At 30.6% G+C, this 16,153-nt stretch overlaps 1 protein-coding gene across 2 annotated transcripts in view; it reads left to right on the top strand.

Moving 5' to 3' along the window:
* Nucleotides 1-16,153, top strand: part of LOC131847279 (uncharacterized) — a 75,812-nt gene that overhangs the window by 18,263 nt on the left and 41,396 nt on the right. Inside the window, exons 1-2 of one of the 2 annotated variants that reach the window (XM_059196812.1) lie at nucleotides 5,127-5,354; nucleotides 7,240-7,731. In XM_059196812.1, coding sequence (XP_059052795.1) covers nucleotides 7,260-7,731 — 472 coding nt within the window. In that variant the 5' untranslated portion in view covers nucleotides 5,127-5,354; nucleotides 7,240-7,259. Of the gene's footprint in view, nucleotides 1-5,126; nucleotides 5,355-7,239; nucleotides 7,732-16,153 lie in introns of those variants that run through there. The other variant, XM_059196811.1, reaches the window with a different exon arrangement.

Genomic DNA, 16,153 nt, shown 5'->3' with positions numbered 1-16,153 from the left:
TCTCCTGAATAAATCTAAGAAATAGTCATCTATTGCTGAAAATAAAGTAGGAGTAATTAAGAGTAAAATAGGAAGAGTAACCATTACACAATTCAACGCTGGTCAATTATACCTACTATGTATTACTACTATCAAGAAGGAATTACCTGTTTATATGTATAACTTAATATTAAGAAGTGGTAGATACTGTTCTAAAGTACTCTCCTATGCTTTTTTGTCTCACGTCTATAAATCTCATAAAAATGTGAAATATTTTTAATGACGTTCTTGGCGTTATTTCTTTATAAATCATGTATTGGAGATTTGATAATTTTTTGCAACTAAACATTCACACAATGATGCCGAAATAAAAGTTCACTTCACTTTAGTACTCCAATGTCTTTGATAACGTTTTTGGTTTGTTATTGTATAATTTATACATATTTTGTTTTCTTTCCTTTGCCTGGAACTGATTTGGGTGACTGGCATACCTATATTGATGATGTCTATGCAGAAATTGTCAGGTTCCTATCCGTAATTACCGATTTTTGACCTACAACAACTACAATTTAATTTATAACTAATAATAATTTTGTTTATGCAACTAGATTATCATTAATAACATATTTACATTCGTTTATGGTACTATTATGGATTTCATACATTAGTAGTAGTGACTTGTGTTAATATGTATAATTAGTATACTATAACATCCTCGAGTATGAGTACTTGTAAATGGTATTTAACGGCGCCTGTCCCAGATATGTCGAAGTCGTCCAAGTGAACGCCAATCTTACGTTGTGTAAGAATTGGGACAACTTGACATCTAGGCACTGGTGCCGTTTATATTAATATTATGTACTTGTACAGGTACGTTGATTTTATACATTCCAGTTAAGAAAAGGGGAGATCACTCGATTATTACGAATCTGAAACATTTCTCACTACTAATTTTGTAATAAATAAAATCTTTTAATTATTACTCATTATTTATTAGAAGATGACTCGCGCAACTTTTTCTGCGTCGCATTTTACCCGTTTATATAATATAATATTATATTTTTTAATGCAGCACCAAAACTTTGAATTGTTAAAATCGGATTAGTAGTACTGAAGGTTATCATGAACATTTAAACTCACCTCTTTATAATATTAGTACTACTACCTGGTATTAGGTATATACCTACTTTTATCAATAATAATCAGGTAGAATAATATAACGTCAACATTTTTAGATAGACGAGACTTCTCGTATATATATTTGTTGATTTAATGGAATACCACATTCTCAAATAAATAATGATGACTTAACACCACAACACTTGTATTTATTTTATATAGGTACATAGGTACTTACATTGTGCACCTACTTTGTGAAACTACGTTGTTTGGCAGTAGTTTAGTTTATATGAAAAATTTACAACTGGTAATTATAATGTTACTAGCTGACCATACAAGCGTTGTTTTGACAATTAAATTATTTCTAACAATGAAAATTTCTGGACAGGCCCATCATTATTAGAAAGAATAGTCTACGACATATTCTCAGACATACAAATTATGCATCAAAATTTTCATAAAAATCGGTCACGCCGATTCGGAGCTCGATAACAAACATTGTTAGACGAGATTTTTATACATTAGATGATGAAGACGAAGAAGTTTGTATTTATACTTTCCTAAACACATCTTAGCTTCCTTAGTTACTATCTGATGCATAAGAATGCAAGGATTATCATATATGTCTTTTACATGTACATACATATATACCGCCTATACGAGTGTATAACATGCAAATTAAAATGACTAGTTGTCCAGTGACTACTTATGTAACAAGGAATAATTTACCATCGTAATTAAATGTCATATTATATTTTTCTAAACATTTAATTTTTTATTTCTGTGTCCGTTTTTAAAATAATTACGGATTCAACAAGATGGAGTTCTTTATTTTCAACTCTACGTACTCTATATAGTTTTTGCGAACTTTGACCTAATTTAGACAATTGTTTCTTGGTAATTAATAGGGACTCTAGTAACGATCTATTAATGTTGTTAATGAACAAAACATGATGTTTTTTTATTGGTTTAAAATTATAACACAGACAAGTATGTATTTATATGCTATGCTCATATACTAAATTATATATTAACGTATAAAAATGTATCACTAGTTAATATGTTTAATATTATTGAGAAATTTTATAAGACATTTTCATTTCAATCTTGAGTGTCAAAATTAATTATATTTTGTTAGTAGTATACATCGCGTTGTTGTCATAATCGTATATTATATTAATGAAAAGCTTAGAGTGTAGTTTGATGGACATCAGCACAGTGTTGTTAGGCGGCTGACTTACATGTATACAAACATAGTACATTTATTACGATTTTTATAACTGTGAAAAAGTTCTAATGAAGAAAACGTCGGGAGTTATATAGAATAGGGTAGATATTATGAGCACGATAAAACCTTGTCATTGTCTCGGGCCATGGGAAACGTGAGCCCCTTTTGTTTATGAGAAGATGAACTGTCATTCATACTTACACCAACCAGCAATAATCGACTACATAACGGTACAACTATTCAAGACCAAGACAGCAAGTGAGTCTTACACATTACTATTGTATTTCTTTTTGTGGCAATCCTTTTTTAACCTTTATTTGCTTATGAATAGAATTTAAAATAAAATACTGATTAATGTGGAAAATTGTCTTTGGTGTGCCTTAGGTGTAACAGAAAGATACGCCTTTTACATGGCAGTATGGCCATTATGGCTAAACATACAATGCAAGCAGACATTAACTACGTATGTTTGTATTACTTAAAAATGTACGTAGTACCTACGTAATGATAAAAATATAAATACAGATTTTCTTGCAATGTGCATAGTATTTTAAAATAAAAAACGTTTACTGGGCTAACATAACTTATTTCGTGTTTATTCTATCAACCTCCACTGGAGACCCACCAGCGTATACGTACAGGCGGAGTGCACCATTCCCATTAGCATCCTAAAAAATGCTGTGTCTTGTACAATAGCCTTGGGTTGACCAATTCTTACCTGTTGTAAAATATCACCAAAAACACAAATAGACCATTAATGGTGTTGAAACAAAGGCCACCATGACATAAACTGGCATCGTCAGTCTCGTTATTTAAAAAGGTCTTTCGTAAGAGCAATTTAGGTTAACAGTTAATACGTTTAATAGGGCCTTATAAAATTTTATTTTGCATGGAATTATTTGTAATTTATGTATTTTTTAACGATAGAGGTACTCTAATTCTATCTAATATTATAAATGCAAAGGTAAGCTTGTTTGTTACGCTTTCACGCCTTACCGGCTTCACCAATCATCATGAATTTCGGCACAGAAGTAGAATTTGGAATGGAGAATTATAGACTAATTTTATCTCGGTCAGCCGTGATAATGTAGACGAAGTCGTAGACAAGCTAGTAATTTTATAGAAAACAAAGGAAATGTAATTTAGATTATGTTTTACATAATAATTATGAATAATGTTTTACTTTAAAGAAATCCCCAATTTAATAGATATATCAATACATTGCTTTTCTAGAATATAATGATTTTATATTCTCCAATTTACAAGAAATTTGATAACTATTTGTAGCCCCGGACCTTGGACCGGTAATGATTGTGTAAAAAGAAAAGCTTTTTTTTAGTACGAATGTTAATATAAAATCTTATTCATTCTTAGTATAGTTATAGTGGTGTATAAGTAAAACTTAACCTTAATCAATCTAGTTAAAGTGCTTATTGCGTAATGATGACTATTAAAATTATTACATGTACATATACATATATAATGTAGTTTAGAATGTTATTCTGCCATTTGATGCTGTTATATAGCATGATAGAGCTGTGTGAATGATTTTAATTCTATCAATTACCATCAATTACGTACACTTAAGAGTTTATAAAATACCCATAAACATTTCCGCTGAGGCATTTGACCCACTTAGAAAAAAAAAACTGAATGTAGTGTGATATCATAAAAGCCTCTATTATCCGACAACGAAAATTAAATTTCTGTACTTTTTTTTTGTAATTCTCAAGCCGTAGTGATGAATCTTTTTATAGAATCGAATTTATTTATTATAAAATTGTTAATAGTAAATATTGTGATTTAGGAAACTGTATTCTGCTAGTGTTTATTTAAATTCATTTCGCTAAAGTAGGAATTCAATATTGGTAGCCAAAAGTTAAAATGCTTTTGTTATAAATATGTATGTATAAGGTTTATATTGTAAAAGTTTCTGAAAAAAGATACATTTTATATAATTATCCTTTATTCCTTTTTCGGTGTCTTTGTTTTACTATATTATGTTACACATAAATTGCTTATAAGAAAGCCTTTTGTAATGTACTGTTGTTGTACATACTGTTTTCTTTGGTATTTGTTTTCTGTACACAATAAAGATTTACTACCTATTAGTCTATTTTAGTTTTTGTCCATATATTAATGCAATATATACACAACTCATAAACTTATGCCATTCTGGAACAATGAGTACATTTCAAACAGCGAAAGTGTTTTCTAAATTCACTATTTATATTATTAAGTTATAAAATATTGAAATTGCGAGTTCATTAACACATACAGATTATTTATAATATATGTTTTAGTAATCACCGTTTGATAGGGTTTATAGTAAAAATATAGTAGTATAAATTACTAAGCAAAACACAACTATAAAAGAAGTTATAGTTAATATAATGAACGTAGGGAATATTTAATGGAAGACCAAAATAGCAAACTATTCTACAGGTATTGTTACAATTTTAATTATGGATTGCAATCCGAGGCCAAGGTTAAGGTTCTTAAGTATTTCTCAAATAGAAAGTCTTGTATTATCTTCATAGTGTAATCGTACAATGTTTTATCAGGTGATAGTTGTGATTACGGTGTTAAATACATTGTGAACTATGTACGGACTCACGCTGCTTACCACTGTTCAGGCTCAGGCTGTTTAGTTCAGTTTACAGGTTAGTCGACTGTAGACGTATTCCGTGTCATACTCGATCTGTTCACGTTATGAGTAAATACTACATATTTCATAATCATCGTGTTCATTCCGATTCTTTCTTTTTGTTATAAATTATATAATTTCTGTAAAATAAAATGTATAGTAAGGATATAGCCTCAGTGTTGCGTTCAAAAATAGAGCTGACAAGATAACTATTTTCTTATCTGTGCTGTGATTATTTTGCTACGTTACTGGTACATACAATTTTTGTAAAGATACCGCAGTGTATACATGTTTGTTTTGTGTGTTTGTGGGTTTATGTCTTTGTTTACGCGGAGTTAATGTGAATTTCTTTGGTTTTGTGGTTACTGGATTGTATTCAAGGTATTGTATTAAAATATTATTTCTAATCTAAGAACATAAGAAGTATAATGCAGTGATATGTTAGATTTATTGAGAAGAAATTGGAAAGCATTTTAACTTTAAATTAGTATGATCTCGCCTGGTCTTGATGATGCTTAAATATTAATGTTCGATGCTGTGGATATGTATGAAATTATTATTAGTATATTTACATTTTAATAGTATATTTATCTATTGTACCTATAGTTATTTAAGTATACCCAAAGGTTACCTGGTAAAGATTGTCATATCGCATTTAGCTCGTCTTCTTCACAAAATTTATTTATTCAACAAAGAATAAATAAATAAAAGGTACCATTTTATAAAACAATTTTTACTTAATTTTTTTCTTAAGCATTGACCATATCTATTTATGTAATAATTATTGTTAACTTGCTGACCCGAGCAACTTCGTCTGCATCGCACATACTTACTTGACATTTCTCTTATATTTCACCCAATTTACATATCTTTTTAAATTATAGCCTATGTGTTGTTCTGATGCATGGCTGTAAAGATTCATCAAAATCAGTTCCGTATGTTTTGTGTGGAAGAGTCACAAACATCCATCTATCCATACTGACAAACATTCGCGTCTATAATATTAATAAGATTGGTAATTATTTCTTTATTTTAGCTTTCAATTATCGGCGCGGGTGTTAAAAGAAATGATTGCAGTTATCAAAAACTGAATCATTTTATTTTAAATAAGATGTTCAACCTTCTCTATATTTGTAGTTCGTATTTATCTGTATTGTATAAAATGTAAATTTTAATTTACTAATCTATTAAATTTTCGTAGTTTAAGCCATTTATTAACACATATTTGGACAGTTAAATATAAAATTTCAGTAAAAATATTCAGTCAAACTAGAGTTAAGCGCTCTCAAAAAAAAGAGCATTCCTCCATCTATCGGCATATCTGACAAAAAAAAAAAACAATTTGTAGGCTTAAAAGCACGGAATGACCTCTAATCAAATGAATATAAAAAAAATTGGATTTTTGATAGACATTTGAAATAAAAGTTATCAAATGGCGTTTTTTTTTTTGTTTTTTGCTATAAAAAAATCGAAGTTTTGATTGATAATAGTTCATTCCATGCGTTTACATATATTGAGTGTGCCCTGTAAATTTCAAGTAATTCGGTCCAGCCGTTTCTGAGATACAATGGAGGAAAGTTTGAAAAACACAGTTTTGATTTAAAGTTTCAAGTCCGTTAAAAACTATTAAAATATCAATTACTCGGCGATGCCTGGTCCATAGAGTGTTCTTTTAAAGCAGATTGTTCATGATTGCAACGACATTATCAAAAACTGAATCATTTTATTTTAAATAAGATGTTCAACCTTCTCTATATTTGTAGTTCGTATTTATCTGTATTGTATAAAATGTAAATTTTAATTTACTAATCTATTAAATTTTCGTAGTTTAATCTGTTTTGTTATTACTTTGTGTATCCGTAATATTATACAACAAAATAATGTTTGTTTCGAATTACATAAGGACAAGAAACAATATGGAGCAAGGTTTTTTAATAAATTGTTTCTTAATTCTCACACACTTAATTTGTACATAGTCTACCTATATCGATATAATCTAAAAAATGTCTAGTGCAATGTAATTACTGCAATATTTTATAAGCTTTCTTATTTGTAACTGTATTCTTGTACATCAATAATCCAATATCAATAGGATTATGTACTTTCTTCCTACATATGTTCTCTTATTTTCTTGATTAATATGTAAGGCTATTGCTGCGATCAAAATTCATACATACAATGTCTAATAAACTGGTTTTTCGAGTAAAACTTGTACTTTTCGCTCTCGGTTCACACAAACATTTAAAGTATGAACTTTTTGTTGCAGATCTCATCAATGTAGCCACGATGCAGACAACACGTGAATCTAGCAGACAAAAACGTTGTAACAAAAGACGTAACTCGAGAAAAAAGTCCTTGTCACCATCCGATTTGAAATGTTCCCGCGGCGACACAAAAACAGACAACAAACTGAATGGCAAACGTTCATTATCAGAAGGATCAATGAAGGTGAAACACAGAAAAAGTAACATACGTCGAACATTAACGCATCCCTTCACATGTACTGATGATATTAGGGATGTAACTATGAATGGAGTGTTCAATATGAACGTAAAAGTGGACCCTCCACCTGCTGAAAGTGATGAATCCAACCTGCCCCCAACCAGTAGTGATAGGGACACTGAGGACGATGGACGAGTGCCAACAAGACTCGTTCCACGATGGTCCAAATGGGACTCCGGGAGTGAGATGGATTCCTTGGTGTCAACGGTTGTGAGGAGAGCGTCGGCGCGACGTCGCAGGACGCCCGCAAACCCAGGTAAGATTATTTACAAAGTTCTTTATCTAAGTTCACGGTATCTATGGTAATCTAAGTATGAAAAGACTTGCACTTAGATATACAGAGTGATCTATAGCGTTTATGAATTTTATTACTGTTGGCCTTTACAGCTTCATCGGACGATAAAACTGTGTTGATACGTAATATAAGTGTTATGTCTATTACACTTAGATTGCCGTAACACGACATTTACGGCAATATAAGTGTAATGAGATGAAGAAAGAATACTACCCATTGTGTTAGTGCCAATTTATACATCTAAAATGCCAAGGTGTCATTTGCACGATATGCTAGCGCACAGGAAATTTAGAAATAAACGTGTATCTCGACCGCCAATTAACTTAGTAATAGCACGGAGTACTAGGCACTATATACTCTGTGCAAATAACCTACTAGGAAATAAAAAAATCTGATAAAATCTCATTTAATTTGACTATAGTCTACATCATAATGTTTTGAATAATTTTGGTACTTTCGTACGTCAAAATCTTGTACAAACTTGTATGAGAGTACGTACAGTTGACATCGTTTATACTCTTTTATTATATGGCGAAAGAATTATTGTAATGTTAAAATAGTTAAAAGAATTTAATTGATTAAAGATAAATTTATCTTATCTTCTAGTTTGTGTACGTGTGATTGTCTATATGAAATATATTGATATATATCAGTATACGTAGGTATGCTTTTAATTAAAGCGATTGTAGTTCACTAGTCTTGTAAAACTCAAAATTGGCTTCATCAATATGATTTTTTTTATTATATCAATCATAAACACCTAATCCTCGTAGAAGTTCTCTAAACTAATTTAGAACTTGTTTTAATAAAAGAAATGTGTACTTATTCATATTTGTACTGTCGCCTAGTCTACCGATATTCGACCTACTCTTTACTGGCGCTTGATAATTGCACTTCCTTAATGCTACCGTTAATTGCATTAATACCTATTAATACTTGTTTATTCTTATCTGGTTTGTAACACTCGATATATTATAGATAATAAAATAACGTACAGTTACAAAATTGGTTACGTGGATCTATCTATTTTTGCTGTTTTATGTGTTGACTAGAGTTCTGTTGTTTTCTACATGAATACAAAATTTACAATAATAATTTTATTGTACAAATCTTACTCTCACTGTATTAATATACAAATCTTACTCATGAATACAAATTACAATTTGTTGTGAGGAATCGAACCCGCACCATTGAAAGAGAAGTGGTATGATAAACTACCGAGGCGGTCAAATGATGCTGCATTAAGGAACTAGCAGCCGCAAATAGAATTGCGTAAACCTATATCTACATTTATACTAGTTGTTACTCGTGATTTCGTTTACTTTTTGAATTAAAATAAAATTTGTCTGTTTGTTACCTTTTTACGACTAAACAACTGAATCGATATTAACGAAATTTTAAATGATTATAGATTACTTATGATTACGGACATAGGCTATTTTAACGGCTAGTGTATTTTAAAAAGAAAGGTTTAGGTTTATATTTAAGGTTTAGATTATTTATGCATGTTAGTTTTAATTGTTAAACTAAAAGAATACTTAACCGATTAAGGAAATTCTTTTATTTATAAATAGCTTCATTATCAGCAAGTAACGTCGGCTATGAAGTGGTATGAACAAATATAATTTGTATGTAACAATCAATTTATCAGCAATATATGCAATAGAAAAAATAACTTAAAAAATTCGGTAGCATAAAAATTGAGGTTAATAATATTAGTTATATTTGTAAATGATAAAACTTATCGTATCTTGAAAAAAGCGAATACCTACTTCTAACATAAATATAGAAACTTAACTTTGTTTTATATCAATACATTAATTTATTTTATTAAAAGAAGTTATATATACATTTCATATCCACTACTTACTTAGTCTATAAGAGAAAATAAGTTTATAGTAGTAAAATACACTTTATATGATTTTGATGTGGTGACATAGAAAATTAATGATATCATATAAATGCTAATTTCCTCTTATGGAGAGAGACATGCCCATCACTTGGCTTGTTGTCATGGCGATTCTGTTTAATATATTAAACGCGAAAGTTTCTGGGAATGGATAGATGTTTTCTTTACTACTGGACGGATATGAAAATTGGTATGTACTAAATATATAAATAGATAATATCCTTAGTTAGCTATGTAACACATATTACACGCGGACAGCATTGCTACTCTAAGTTAGTGATAAATATTGATACAGAATAGTACTTAGACCGTCTTTGTAATGATCAGTAATCATTTAAATTATAGCAATATGCTATAATATAAAATGAACCAAACGTAATTATATGTATCTTATAAATTAGCACTAACCGGTACACCATCAGTTATTAACGAAGCAACGAAGTTTTGTACAGTAGCGACATCTGTTGGTAAATTACGAAACTAAATATCTATGTTGTCTCGGTTGAAAGCAACTCTAGCTAGTTAGACATTAAAATTCACTTTCAGTACTTATACAAGTATGTTAGTATTATTTCTATTTCTGCTATTGAGTGTTTCTTTGAAAATCTTTTTAATTAATTAAAACGAATTACTTGTAAACTGATTCGTACAGTATCTGCTTAGCAAATCAGCCAATTCTTGTGCTGTCTTACATAGTTCACCAATGTGAATGTAGATGGCGCTACCTGTTAAAAATATTGTAAAATTCCTCTATTATCATTCTAACATTCTTTTAAAGTTTTTTGTTTTTCAGTATACAAAAGTAAGGAGTTATGCAATTCATTTCGGTACTCATATCTATGATCCTTTTGCATTTAATTAAATTTCACTCTTACACGCACATTGCATTCGTACCGAACAATTGTGGAAACTAATAATTATCTACTTTTAGGGATTTAGGGAAGTTAGATTTTATAAATATCGGCGTATAAAAAGTTTACATTACATGTACTACATACATTTAGACTGGTAAGTTACCCAAATCATGCAGTATTCATGAGACTGCATTTTGTTTGTTAGGTCGGAAGTTGTAGAGAGTGGGTGAAACGTAGGATGCTTTTATAATTAATCATGAAGTCAATGTCAAATATTTAACGGAACAATAGTCATGTGGGTGATGAATCTAATGCTGCATATATTTTAGAAGTACCTATATATTAATATTAGCTATCCCTTCGGTTTCACCCGCGTGAAATTTATAGCCTATATTTTATTCTCATGTATAAGCTATATTACTGTAAAGTTTAATCAAAATCCGTTTCGTAGTTTTTGCGTGAAAGAGTAACAAACATCCATCCATACTCACAAACTTTCGCGTTTATAATATTATATATTAATTGTAAGATTACTAGCTGAGTCCGCAACTTGGTACGTGTATAACATTTTTGTTTGTAAACTAGTTGGAATATAAAAACCACACAACTTTATATGATGATTACCACAATTTCTAGTACAAATATACAGACAAAACCAATACAAATCCTAACATATTAAATTTATAAAGTCCCTCAATAATAGTTTTTCAATTTTTTTACACGTATATCTTGTACAGACGACTATCAGTTATCTTTTTGTAATAGGCATACGTATGTATACCTATAGTATGTATGTGAAGCAAAAATATCTGATGTACCTGAAGAGTGAGATGTGTCGATGATATTGCGAGAAAAACTATAGAGATAATTATAACATGCAAATAGTACGACAGCGATACATAATAGATTGTTATAAAAAAAGTCACAAAAAAATATTCTAAAATTTTAAATACATATAAAAAAAACCATCAAGGAGTTTGCTTCAATAAGAAATATACTGTTACGATTATAAACTATGTTTCACAGAATACACGATTGGACTTACCAACCTGGATTGAATTTAGGTATATGAAACCAACAATGGGAATGTATCTTATCAGCAACGATTTACTAATATTATAAATGCTAATATGTGTCTTTTTGTTTTTTTAAGTCGGAATTAATCTTAATAAAATATCAATTTAAATAGATGTATGTATTAATAAAAAGCATACGAAGACACACGGGTAACAATTAACCAATTAGTTTTAATCTGTCCACCCATATTTATTGAGTTACGCCGTTTCGTGAAGTATTTAAGTTGAACAAATAAATAGGATTAAAGTGGCACTTTTTAACCGTAGTAGGATATTATTGCAGTACAGTATTGTCATAGTTTAACAGATTTATACCAACAGACACCTTGACATTTGGCTATTCTGTTCTTGTGAGTTAATCTCGTTGAAGTCTTTTGTACGCACTGAGAAACTACTCGTCACACAACACGTTGTCTCGCTACCTTTATTTTGTAAAGGAACGGATTCATGTTTTATATGTGGACCGGTCACCTGTCAAAACATAGTACGTATTTTTTTTACTCAGGGTTTTTGGGCTATTGTCAGATGTTAAGACCTGTAGCACTGTGACCTACATAGATGTATTGTGCTCACCATTTCTCAAAATATCGCTACCTAGGCCCGTCAAGGATAAAAATTTAACGATATTCTTAGGAGCGATGGTTTTTATCTCCTCAGGATGTGAATAAAAAGAAAACTATAACAATCACTAAGACAGAAAGATGCATTTCTCCTTTGAATCTACCATAATATTAATTAAATAATAACAACCACATTGTTATCATCTTTACCCCAAATTACCAGAGCTTGTACTATTGATATTAAACAAGAAATAAAAACACACAAATACATTTTAATTACAACATATTTTTTTTTAATACATAAATATATTATATACTGTAATATACTTTTTTCAAGAACAGTTGTTAGCGTCCGGCCGCCGCAAACTATTTTGATATTTTTATTTATATTTTTAGAACAGTTATTTTTATGTCATGTTTTTGATACATTTCAATTATGTTTACATTGTTTTTACATATTTCTCAGCTGCATATTAATATATTTATTATCATAATCTACGTGTTTTCACCATTTACATACCCATACAGTCCACCGATCCATTACAATAGTATATACAAGCCAGTACATACATACCTTAACATAAAATTTACGCAATTATAATGATACGGAAATTATATTGTATGTTCTACATTTTGAGATGACCATAACATTATATCTAATACTGTATGTACGCCAATATCCGCTGTGTATATACATGGCTACATACAAAATTAGATATAAGTACGTGTCTCGTTATACCTACATAAATAAATGGTTCATGTAAAGGCCAAGCACGTGTTGCACACTTAACATTTTATTATAGAGCTAAATAAATATACTGCGTAATAAAATTATCTAATCGCTTACTTATATAAAATAACGTTTAATTTTATAATGAACACAATTGCTAGCCCGCCAACTTTTTACAGTAGTTATTAATTTGATTTCATGACCTTCCAACTCCGGTATCAAGGTTCAATCTTAATGTTAATTGACAAAAAACGCAAGAACCTCAATTCTCTTTGGCTGAGCGGATTTGAAGTTTTTTTTTTAACTTTTAGTCACGGTTCAGCAGATAGCACAGCACAGTGACATCTTCACTACAGTTACGTCTGTCTGAGTTACACTTTTACTCGTATAACTTGAGTTACTATTGTCTTTGTGTGTATAGGTGTATGACTTTGGCCCTGTTTTATGCGTAAACCATAAAGCAATTCACATTTAGCGAACCATTCTTTTTACAAACTTGTTCCATATACTAAACTTTAGCCCGCGCGGTGTTTGGTCTAGTTCGCCACTGCAAGTTCATTGTTCGCCATTTCCAAATATGAAGTGGTCGTAAACGCCAGGCGCTTTGTTGGTATTTTTTGTAACCGTGTGTTTGGCCCTCGACAGAGGTAAAGCTGGCTTTTTGTCGACTTTAGTGGTCACTTACGTCATTTTGGTGTTTGAATTCGTTTTGTTGTTGGCGTTGAGACGCGAGGTGAGTCACGATGGTAGTTCGCGTTCAAGTCGATATTATTTTATCGATATTTATACACGACAATTGTATATTTTAATTAAATTTGTCCTTAAACAGCTACGTGGAGAAACTTCAGATTTCTCGCTATAAGTTTTCTATGGTCATATGTTCGACAGAGCTAGCTCCAAATTGTGAAGGAATTGTGGTTAAGCTTCCCCCTAATTTGAAGACGATCTCATTTGGAATGCTTTTTTACTCTGTATGGAAGGTAAACGAAGCATACTGATAATGGTGATGATTTGTTTAATGCATGATAATGGAATGGTGCAACTGTCTGCGCTAACGGTTTACGCTGGCGGGGCACCAGGTTGATAAGATGAGAATGAAGTCAGATCAGTTAGTCCATAGTGACCAATTCACTAGGAATTTATCACGATGATTTTCAGGGAGAATTTGGCAAAGACAAGGAAATGCCTTGATGAATAAGACTAGACTTTTTTCGAACCATCCTAATGTTAACTGCAAGTAACAGCTCCACTAGATGATATACCATCCTACTAAGACTGCACTAGAGAATGAGTTATACAAGAAATTTATGTAAAAATAGTCTTTTTTTTTACTCAGTTTCAGCTTGCTTTTTTTTAAATATCTTTTACAGAATAGGGAGAAATCCCTATTAACTTAACTGTATGGCGAGTTTAAGAAATTCTCTTCAAGCCACTTTTTTGCTAGGTTTTGTACTTAGGTACAAACAAGTAAACACCGATATACCTACGTCAGTTGATTGTGATACTTGCATACGAATTCTATAAATGATGCCACATTTGTAGAGTACAAATGTGGCATCATTTATAGAATCGACGTGCAGCCTGCATGTCGATATAAACAATCGAACATGGAGCAACACTTGAGCGTCGGCGGGCGCAGTCAGCCGGCCGGCTCCCTGCGCACATCCGCTTGCGCACTCTGCCTGGCGACCACATCCAAGCCCTAGCAGAAAAGAAAAAAAAGTTTTTTTTTAAGAATCGAACGCACTTTGTCTACGTTAACAGAATCGATAGAATACGGTATTTTTAAAAATTGTTATAAATTTCATTCACTAATTAGAATTATCAGTGACTTAAAACTCGTGGCCAGTAACAAAAAATAAAATAACAGTTCTTAAGAGCTCGTGTTTTTAGATTTGTGCGATATATATGTTTTGTGACAAAAGTGGTGAAACGTGAACTTTACGAGTCTTCGATGAAGCCATATAAAAGACATATTCATTGTACGCTGGTTGAAATGTAAGTCCACTATCAAATATCATTCCGTAATTGGATAAAGAATAATAATACTAGACTATTATAATATAGGTACTCGTATATTTTTTACAGAAAATATTATGTATAATCTAAACGTATTTAAAAATGACTTCATAATAAATATAGATTACTATTATTTACTATTTTGTGTTATAAATATTGCAGAGTATAGATTACAACAACTAGAAAACTTGAAAGAATACTAAAATACATACTATTACATATAAATAAACATTTATACGCTAGTGTAAAAAATACCTATTTGTTGAAATTATTGTGTAAAAGAAAGTTTATCCGCGCGATTATTCTTCCCGAGGAAATACCCAAAAACTCTTCTCAGTATTTGTTTGCATCTCATAAGGAAACATGTTAAAAAATGATATAAAGGTTTGAGGATTTTGTGTCTCCTTGCTTTCGGAGATTTCCAGATGAGTGTATGGTATCTGGTTAGTTTGCACTGTTACCTACACGGTAATATTTTTGCGTACTATCTCTAGACTACCGTTAATGTAGAAATAATGAGGTGTAATAAAGATAGAATGTCATTGGTCACAGTGAACAACACAGTATAGTAATTAAATCGGATTCACATAAAAAAAAATCTATGGATTTTTAAAAATAGAGGAGTTTTTTATATAATTATTCACTCTTACGTAATGTCTTCGCCAAAATTGATGCTATTTTACAATCTCTACAGTTTACTGAGGGATGTTTCAATTTTGCTATTTTTTTTAATCTTTCACATATATACATACTTTTGGACTATTCATCCCGCCGAAAAATATGTTCTTATTTTATTCTATACACAAAATTAATTACAATTGTATATTGTTGCTGTAATCTGAAATGTATCTAAAAATATCTATATACTATAACATATATAATTTGATGTACTAACTACATATATAGTTAGGTATAAGAATTAAATCAATTTTGCACGGTTTTTATTGGCATGACGTAAAGGTAACAAGAGACCTCGGCAACGGGCAACGGGTTATTGTTCTTGTTCATTTCAGGTTTCTCCGTATTCTATGTATAAAACCACTCACACAAAAAATATAGGTAAAAGCTCATGTGGATATGTACAAATCCTGGACTATTGAGACTTATAACAATCTATGATTATAAAATTGTTTACGACTGACGCACATACAAAATGTTCAATTTTGAAAATATAGATTAATTTATACTGAGTCATAGTACTCTAAAAATTGAATTTTTGAAGGAAGATCATAGCT

The sequence above is a fragment of the Achroia grisella genome, unplaced genomic scaffold (assembly GCF_030625045.1).
Source record: "Achroia grisella isolate CSIRO2021 unplaced genomic scaffold, CSIRO_AGI_Agris_v1 utg517, whole genome shotgun sequence".
NCBI classification, from domain to species: Eukaryota; Metazoa; Arthropoda; class Insecta; order Lepidoptera; family Pyralidae; genus Achroia; species Achroia grisella.
The sequence above is the reverse complement of the archived record's forward strand: the minus strand, read 5'-3'. Positions and strand labels throughout refer to the sequence as shown.